At 42.6% G+C, this 9,736-nt stretch overlaps 1 protein-coding gene across 3 annotated transcripts; it reads left to right on the forward strand.

Annotated features, from left to right (window-relative positions):
* The first annotated feature begins 4,561 nt into the window (after positions 1-4,561).
* ARL4A (ARF like GTPase 4A) lies at positions 4,562-8,184 on the forward strand. 3 transcript variants are annotated; one of them, XM_080664108.1, is made up of 3 exons: positions 4,562-4,759; positions 5,312-5,423; positions 5,853-8,184. In XM_080664108.1, exon 3 carries the CDS (start codon positions 5,939-5,941, stop codon positions 6,539-6,541), a length of 603 nt encoding a protein of 200 aa, XP_080520234.1. In that variant the 5' UTR covers positions 4,562-4,759; positions 5,312-5,423; positions 5,853-5,938; the 3' UTR covers positions 6,542-8,184. The 3 variants fall into 3 exon arrangements, with proteins under 3 accessions (XP_080520234.1, XP_080520233.1, XP_080520232.1); XM_080664107.1 differs by lacking the exon at positions 5,312-5,423 and having other exon boundaries at positions 4,619-4,759; XM_080664106.1 differs by lacking the exon at positions 4,562-4,759 and having other exon boundaries at positions 4,967-5,423.
* Positions 8,185-9,736: the final 1,552 nt, after the last annotated feature.

A 9,736-nucleotide genomic window follows, 5' to 3' on the forward strand; every position in this document is an offset into this window, starting at 1 on the left:
AATGGAGCATGGTGTCACCCCTCTCTTCCACTGGGCCTGTTGGCAGTGGTGCCCAGATGCCCGTGAAGGCCCCCCGCCTCCCAGAGGAAGGGACAAACTGCCTGTGACTTGAACCTGAGTGTATCTCCTGAGGAGGGTTTTGGACATGTGTTTCCAGTGGACTCTTACCTAGGAGTCATTCTAAGTGAAGTTCAGATTGTACTTCCCTCTGACATCCTCTTTTCAGAGACTTGTCAAAAATTGTACCCTGGCTTCATGCTTCAGTGAATCAAAGCGAATTAACCCTACGTGTGGACTCCCGAGAGTGTAATGACTAAGAGAACAGACTCTGGTGCCAGACACAGGGGACAAATCCAAGCGCCACTGCCTATGAAGTAAGAAATCTGTCAGGAGGTGAATTAACTAGTTTAGAGGAGACATCATGAGAGCCAGATGTAAGAGGTGGAAGTGGAATGGGAAGAAAGAAGTGGATTAAAGAGATGGGGTGAGGGAGGCCATCATAAGTGGGGCATAGGGTAATTTTTTAAATGACTCCGAGGTTTCTACTTGAGGTTATTAAATGAATTACCATCCACCAAAGCAGGGACTAAAGAGGAGGCCATGCTTTAGCAGGAGGGAAAATGAAGTGCTAATTAAGTTTTGAACATGCTGGGTATTTGGCAGATGAGTTCAAGAGGCAATTAGAAATGGAGTCCAGCTCAAAAACACTTTCTGCTTGTAAGGTAATGAAGCATGAATAAATTACCATGCGTATTTTGGTGAACGGTATTGATACACTTCAGAAACATAAACTGCATCCATTTTTCTCCTATCGTTCTATCAAAAGGCTCAGGAAAATGCCTTGTTCTAGCACATCTCCCCCCAGCTTTACTGACATATAATTGACATACAACATAGTGTAAGTTTAAAGTATACAACATGATGATTTGATAGAAATGCATATTGTGAAGTGACTACCACAATAAGGTTAGTTCAAATGTCCATTATCTCACATAGTTTCCATTTGTGTGTGTGTGTGTGTGTGTGTGTGTGTGTGTGTGTGTGTGTGGTGATAACATTTAATATCTACTCTCTTTGCTTCTTTCAAATAACAATGCAGTATGGTTATACTATAGTCACCACGCTGTACATTAGATCTTCATATTTACCTTATAACTGGAAGTTTATACCCATATATGACTTGACCAAAATCTCCCTATTTCCCCTTCCCCCCCAACCTTTGGCAACCGCCATTCTACTCTCTGATTCTATGAGTTCAACTTTTTAAGATTCAAATATAGGTGATCTATGGTATTTGGCATTTGTCTTTATCTGACTTAATTAGCATAATGACCTCCAGGTTTATCCATGTTTTTTGGAAATAGAAGGGTGTTGTTCTTGTTTAAGGCTAAAAATTACATATATCACCACTTTTATATCCAAACATCCATTGACACTTAGGTTGTTTCCTTGTCTTACATATTGTGAATAATGCTGCAATAAATATGGTGGTGCATATATCTCTTAAGATAGTGATTTCCTTAAAAGATATACTACCCAGAAGTGGGATTGCTGGTCATATAGTGTATCTATTCTAATTTTTTTTTTGAAGAACCTCCATATTGTATTCCATAGTGGAAAACCAACAGTTTTGTGCATCCTTGACAACATATTATCTCTTGTCTTTTTTATAACAACCATTTAAACAGGTGAGAGGTGATAGCTCATTGTAGTTTTGATTTGCATTTCCCTGATGATTAGTGATGTTGAGCACCTTTCATGTAACTGTTGGCTATTTTTAGCTCTTCCTTGGAATAATATCTGTTCAGGCCCTTTGCCCATTTTAAAGTTGGATTATGTTTTTTTGAAGGGAGAAAACTTACACATTTCCTCAGAATGTTGAATCATTAATTACCTGGGATATTTGTTGAAAATACAGATCACTAGTCCCTCCCCTGATTATTCTGATTTGGCTTAATCTATAAGTTTACAGACACTACCAGGTGATTCTCATTAGTAGCCAATTTTGGAAAATCAGAAGTAAAGACAAAGTTCCTAGCGTCTCAGAAGTTTTTTCATGGTGGCTCAGGCCAAAAGAAATAATCCAAGCTTCCATTTATATGGACAGATCCAGACGCCTTAATAGTTGTAGTTTTTAAAATGTCCAACAGCCCTAGCTGGTTTGGCTCAGTGGATAGAGCGTTGGACTGCGGACTGGAAGGTCCTGGATTCGATTCCGGTCAAGGGCAGATGCTCGGGTTGTGGGCTCGATCCCCAGTAGGGGGCGTGCAGGAGGCAGCTGATCAATGATACTCTCTCATCATTGATGTTTCTATCTCTCTCTCCCTCTCCCTTCCTCTCTGAAATTAATAAAAAATATAAAAAAATAAAAGAATAAAATGTCCAACAGATGGCACTGTGTTTCCCTCAAAAAGTTAAATATCCTATAGAATCCCCATGAGTTCCCTGAGCTCCTCAGCACAGTTGATGAAATATCGCCTAAAGGGAGCATTTTCCTGGCATAGCATCTAAATATAATATCTGAATGGGCCTTCTACAGGAACATTGTGCTACAATGTGGACAGTGTATTTCATCACTTTTTATATCATTTGTTGCAGTTTTATATGATTGTTATTGCTCAGAAAGCAGGAGTATCACTTTCCTACATAGAGCCAGAGAGCAAATATTTTTAGGTTTTGTGGGCCACAGATGGTCTCTAATGCACATTCTTATCTTTTCTGCTGCAGCCCTTTAAACATATAAAAACCATTCTTATCTCTTGAATTTGGCCCGCAGGCTGTAATTTGCCACCCCCTGTTCTAGTTATAAGCTTGCTTCTAACATTAATGTGCAGTTCAGTGAAGGGGATTCTGCAAGGCTGGAAGCTCTCAGTAGTCTCCTATCTCATCCTTTCGCTCCGGGTAGTCTCCGCAGAAACACACCCCTGCAACTACTATGGGAAGGGCCTACTTGATTTCAAAGCGTCTGTAAACAGAAAGCTGTCCTTGCATCATGCTCTTAAGTCTTGATTTAATAAGAATTTGCAAATTTTTCCAGTTTAATAATGAATCCTGTTAAATTTCCAAGAAAAAGACTAGACTAGTCATTGTATTAAGCCCTTTATCACTTGCTTATGGGTTATTGCATATGGCTAACGGGAGTCCACAATTATAACTACTAAAGCAAGTCTTACTTATACTGGTTTCAATAAATAACTTGGTAAAATATGCAGTTTGAGGCTTTTAGCTTTATTTTCAAAATTAGTGTAACTGTCTTGGAAATAGCATTGTGCTTAGTTCTCAGGCTTTGTGTCAGTTATTTAAAATCAAGTAGGACGAGTACTGTTCCTATGCTAGTCATAAAGGAGATAAATATCACTAGCAATAATGGTCTTGAGAAAAATCAGGACCTTTGAGGACATTTCAATCCATATTTAAAAAGGGCAAACTTTTAAAAATAAAGTGCACCATATAGATTCTTCCAAGTTCCAAACTTGCAGCCTCACCAAAAGATGTTTGCTCATTAATGCCTTCCCAGAACTTTAAGGACCATTCCTTCTCTATTGTCACAAAGACCCTGACATTATCAACGATCACCTTTTGTTAAATTTATTCATATGGAAATCTGGTTACTTTCTTTTTCTCCCACAAGACTTCAGTATTCCAGGAGAACAGAGATAATGTCTGCACTTGCTCACCATTCTATACCCAAGCATGTAGAATTGTTCCTACTGCCTATTCGGTGTTCAAAAAATTTATGGGTCAAATACATAATTGCATTTAGTTAGAGTTATCCAGTAGAAGGCATTATGCATTTAATGACTAGACTTTATTTTTAAAAAATCTTTATTGTTGAGAGTATTACATATGTCTCCCTTGTCCCCGGAGATTTACACACACACCCCCTCCAGCCTGCCCCCACCCCTTGTCCCAGGCCTTCACCACCCTATTGTCTGTGTCCGTGGGTTATGCATATATGCATACAAGTTCTTTGGCTGATCACCTTCCATCCACCCACCCTCCCCCGCCTACTTAGTAAAACTTTAAAATCAAGTTCCAGGACCACCACTAATTTTCCTTGGGTCATTAGAGGCAGCCATTTAATTTTCCCGTGTATGTCCTCATCTATAAAATCGGGCTATTTCTATCCGTCGCCACCTCACAGAGATGCTGCTAGGATCAAGTGGAAGAGGGAGTATTTTATTTGCTTTGCAAAAGGAAGGTGCGTTTCAGACACCAGTCCGGTGCAGGCCACTCAGGGCAACTACTGAGGCACGTCCAAGTCACCCGTTATATACGGACCCGCCCGTCGGGTGTCCCCTGGAGCCCCTGGCCTGCGTCACGGATAGACGGCGCGGGCTGGGACAAGGCTGGGTGTGGGTGTGGGTGTGGGTGTGGGTGTGGGTGGTGGGTGTGGGTGTGGGTGTGGGTCGGCTGCAGAAAGCAGCGGCTCGCGGGGCTGAATCCTGAAGCCCCACCCGAGCTGGTGCGCCACCCGCCAGCTCCGGGAGGGTCCGAACGTGACCTTGTTTTGTGGTTGCTAGGCGACCAGGCGCCCGCCCGCCCCCTACTGGCCCGCGCCGACGAAGGGGCGGGGCCGCGGCAGCTCGGGAGCGGTCGGCAGAGCACCGTTAGGGCAGCCTGGCCCCGGCGCCCGCCCGGTCCCTCTCGCAGCGGCGTCTGGGCCCCTGCCACCGCCCGGGCCTCGCCGGTGCCCTCTGGAGGTCCCAGCGCGCTCCCGAGCGGCTGCGAGCGATGTGGGACGCGGACGGTTCATCAGGTGAGCGCCGCGGGGCGGGCGGCGGCGGTGGCCACGCCCTGTCGGGGCGGACTGGCTAGCGGGGTGCGGAGGGGCGAGGTGAAGGTTTCTCGCCGAGGGAACGGTGGGTGTCGCGGGCCGGGTTCTCTCGCCGGGGAGCCGGCGCGGCCGCTGGGAGTTCCCTCCCGCCAGCAAAGGGTTAAGGCGCCGGCGGCGACGCGGGCCCCGGATGTGCGAGCCGTGGAGCGGCGTCCGTGGGCCGCGCTGCAGGTGCGCCCGGGCTGGCGGAGCGGCGGGCTGGCGACCCGATGGAGCAGCCGGGCCGCCGCTGCCCTGCAGGGGCCGCTCGGCTCCCTCCGCGAGCGCCTTGTTTTCTAACTTGAGGGCAACAGGTGGTGCCTGTGGACCTATGGGAGCCCGGCCCCGCCGCGCTGGGAGCGGCAGTTACTCCCCCGATTAGGGCGCGGGGGCGGGCCTAGCACGGACGAGCTGACGCGGACGGCCAATGGGATTTGGGCTCCTGGGTGGGCCGCGAGGGGTGGGCGTGGCCGGAGCCTGAAACCACGGTTTTAGTGCAGCAAGCGCCAGAGCTGCGTGGACAGCCGGGCTGAACGGCCGTGCGGGTCTCCCCACCGCGCAGAAACGCCTTCCAATGCTTTCTCATTTGGAGATTCCAGTTCGGGAGGTGAGCCTTGTGGGGTTTCGGGGGTGCGTAAGGTGGGAGGGTACCAGTGACCTTGGGCATGCTTTTAAATACATGGAATTCGCTCCTCTAGATGGGATGTGTGTTTTCAGCCGAAAAAAACGGGCACTTGTATGATTGCTGCAACCTGGACTGGTGGTGGCTAGGTTGTCTCCGGGATGAAGTCTTTGAGGTCTGGGGACTCAAGAGGGTAGACGAAAGTACGCATTCCTGCAACTTCACTGAATGTTAAAGAATTTCAATCAGTGATTGTTCTCTCGTTTGCCTCGGGTTGCGTACGTTTCATATCTCATTTGCTTCGTTACTGAAGCATGTTTTATTTATCAAGTACCTCGTGTTGCTTATTTTAGCACAAAAGAGAAAAAAAACATACATTTGTTTCACAAGAATAACTTATTCATTTACCCCCAGTCTTGTAGCTGGATCCCCTGGGAAGAAAAGTTGTAAAGCATTGAGAAGAAAGCATTTCAATTGGGAACACTTATTTGCAACTGGAAATGGGGAATGGACTGTCAGACCAAACTTCTATCCTGTCCAGCCTGCCCTCGTTCCAGTCCTATCACATCGTTATTCTGGGTTTGGACTGTGCTGGAAAAACAACGGTGTTATACAGGCTGCAGTTCAACGAATTTGTAAATACTGTGCCCACCAAAGGATTTAACACCGAAAAAATTAAGGTAACCTTGGGAAATTCTAAAACAGTCACTTTTCACTTCTGGGATGTAGGTGGTCAGGAGAAATTAAGACCACTGTGGAAGTCATATACCAGATGCACAGATGGCATTGTGTTTGTTGTGGACTCTGTTGACGTTGAAAGGATGGAAGAAGCGAAAACCGAACTTCATAAAATAACTAGGATATCAGAAAATCAAGGAGTCCCTGTACTTATAGTTGCTAACAAACAGGACCTGAGGAACTCGTTGTCTCTCTCAGAAATTGAGAAATTGTTAGCCATGGGGGAACTGAGCTCGTCAACTCCCTGGCATTTGCAGCCCACCTGTGCAATCATAGGAGATGGACTAAAGGAAGGACTGGAGAAACTACATGAGATGATAATTAAAAGAAGAAAAATGTTGCGGCAACAGAAAAAGAAAAGATGAATGGTGATACCTTTCATATCTGTGTGGAGTAGATTTCCTCTGGTCTGATTTTGACAAATGGAAGCCTGGTTTGCCTGCCTGCCCTTCTGGATGCTGTTAAAGCTTTGTTTTGTTGAACAGTCAGATGCCCAACTCTGTTGCCTTGTGGAAGATGAGTGAATGCAGTGCTTCTTAAAATGGTCTCTTCTCCCTACCCCACAAATCTTTTGGTACTGCCATTTTGGGAAGCCAAGCAAGGATAGTAAATTGACCAGAAAACAGTTGTGGAAATTTGACCTGAAGTTAGAGAAATAAAACTTTGAAGAATGTCTGCCTAGTGTTTTGTGCTTATGTTTTCTTGGGGGGATGCCTTTGCAAGGAAATTGCTTACAAGGCTTTTTATGTAAAGATAAATGCTAATGGATGGAAATGTTAAGGTAGATTAATATATATACAGTGATATTGATTACATTGGTCTACCTAATAAGGGACAGGAGGAAGTGTTAGTTTTTTTAAGTTTTGGCCAAATGAATTTTGATATTTCCTGCAGTTAACGTAATGCTGTATCTTATTTCTAGACAATGTTTAAGTTGGTCTAACTTAAATTAATAAAGATGAGATATTTGAGGCATATTCAAATCAAGTGCATGGATTAGTTTTCCCAACACAGCATGTTTTGGTGTGTAGTCTTCTACTTTTTAGAAATAGCTATACATCTTTCTACACAGTCAGGTTTAAAACTCCTTTTGGTGGGGGTGGGGGGATTTAGAAATAGTTTGTTATCAGAAGCACTTTCACTTGGAAAGTCTAATTTACTTAACTCTTTCATATAGTAAATTTGGGCATGTAGACTTGTTATAAATGCATATGTTTGGATGTATGTCTGGATTTATGAAAACAATTGATGAATTCAGACAAGAGGATATAATTGCAATACATGGTCTCTAAAGTATTCCCGTTGTAAAATGCTTTATTAATATTTGCTGGCTAAATACAGATGTGATTTTTCATATATTTTTGTAATGTTTTGAAAGGAGCAATAGCTTTAAAAACAGCACCTGATGCACTGTGGAGTGAAAATGTAAGAGATAATCTTATACTCTGAGCTTTAATTTTTTGTTTACAAACTGAACAATGTTACACAGGCAGTCCAGTCCTGATTATAAGGTAAGAAGAAATGATACAGTACTGCAGAAAAGAATTAATGATTATAGAAAATGAGGGGGAAAGTAGCAAAGCTATGTTTTGTGAAATTCACTGGTGCTGTTTACATTGGCATGCACAAACCCTATAAATTAAAAGGAGGAAAAACCTTTATCCAGTTCTTATCTACAGGCAAAGACTTAACTTCCAGTGATCATATATGAACAAATCAACATCATTTCTACATGTAAAGCCAACACTTACTTGTAATGAAGATAACCAAAAGAAAATCACTTTGTTAGCACGGTTTTTTGTTTTTGGGTTTTTTTGTTTTGTTTTGTTTTGTTTTGTTTTTTGTGGCACAGTTGAGTTTTTGAGCCTTGATTCTTGTTACACACAAAATGAAGTAGCTTCCTGTGGAGCTGCTTTCATGTTACATGTACCTGCACTAGTGACAGTCACTTAGAATGTTTATATTTATAGAAATGTGGATAATGACTACCAATAAACTACTTGAGGCACTAGGGGAACAGTGTTTGAGTTTTAATGTATTTCCACTTTTGCTGCAGCCTTTAATTAGGCATGTGAAGTCTTTGACCAGCTGGGTTACCTAGTCCAGTGATCGGCAAACTGCGGCTCGCGAGCCACATGCGGCTCTTTGGCCCCTTGAGTGTGGCTCTTCCACAAAATACCACGGCCTGGGCGAGTCTATTTTGAAGAAGTGGCGTTAGAAGAAGTTTAAGTTTAAAAAAATTGGCTCTCAAAAGAAATTTCAATCGTTGTACTGTTGATATTTGGCTCTGTCGTCTAATGAGTTTGCCGACCACTGATCCTAGTCCTATAGTAGTTTGGTTCTGCTCCAGTGTGAGAGAGGCACTGAAAGCTATTATCTGGAGGACCTTTATTTTACCCTTCACTGGTATGGAATCATGGTATCACACTACAAACATTATTTAGGCCCATGGTGGGTTAACAAAACTTGCTGAGAAAAAAAGTGAAAGGTGTCCAGCCTTCCAGTACGTTTTTTAACTGTCTCTTAAAAGTTTACTCCGTGTTTGTTTTTTTTGCATTAACATTTATTTTGTAGCCTAAGAATTTGATAAACAGTCCATTATCTAAGTTTTTTAAATTTAGTGAACAATGAAAAAAAGTAATGTGAACACCATACCAGCTTTTATTTATAAAGTACATTTTCAATTACAAAACTCATTGTAAGATCTTCCCAGCTGGCTAAATTCAAGTTCTACAACACCTATTTGTTAACACCATAGCTGTTAATACCATTAGGATAGTAGGATAATGAGTCAAACCCTGAAGAATTTAGATAATGTTTTTATATCTAGTTTTTTGGTTTTTTTAAATCAAGGTATACCTTTTCTAAAGTGTATTTCTAAAATATTTTCTTATAGGTCCTGGCAGGGTAGCGCAATTGGTCGTTAGAGCATCGTCCGTCCCCATAGGCCAAGGTTGTAGGTTTGATATCCGGTCAAGAAGCAACCAGTGTATAAATAAATGGAACAATAAATCAATGAATTGATCTCTCCCCCTCTATCTCTCTTTAAAAAACCAATCAATAAATAAAAATATTTTCATATATTTAAGGTTATTCAGTTTAATACCAAATAAAAATCAAGGACTGGACAAATCTAATTTCAAGTTGCTATCAAAGGCAACATTCAATAATTTTTTTAAAGAACCCTTTGCCTAGCCAGTATGGCTCAGTGGTTGAGCGTCGACCTATGAATCAGGAGATCACAATTTGATTCCCCGATAAAGCACATGCCTAGGTTGTGGGCTCGATCCCCAGTAGGGGGCATGCAGGAAACTGATCAATGATTCTCTTCATTGAGGTTTCTTTTTCTCCCTTTTCCTTTCTGAAATCAATAAAAATATATATTTTTAAAAAACAGCCTTTTGATACTTACAGAGACTTAAATGTCCAGAGTTGTTATAAAATGGGTTATAAACACTTAGGGGGAAAGAAGGTATACTTTAGGCCGCATTGGTTCACTAAGAATCATAAAAATATGAATAAAGCGTGGAAGCCAAAAAATGAAGTCTCTAAGTATAAAT

This window comes from Plecotus auritus, assembly GCF_963455305.1.
Source record: "Plecotus auritus genome assembly, chromosome: 4".
NCBI classification, from domain to species: domain Eukaryota; kingdom Metazoa; phylum Chordata; class Mammalia; order Chiroptera; family Vespertilionidae; genus Plecotus; species Plecotus auritus.

Coding starts and splice junctions, on each gene's coding strand:
- ARL4A (XM_080664108.1), top strand. CDS start 5,939: ATGGGGAATGGACTGTCAGACCAAACTTCTATCCTGTCCAGCCTGCCC.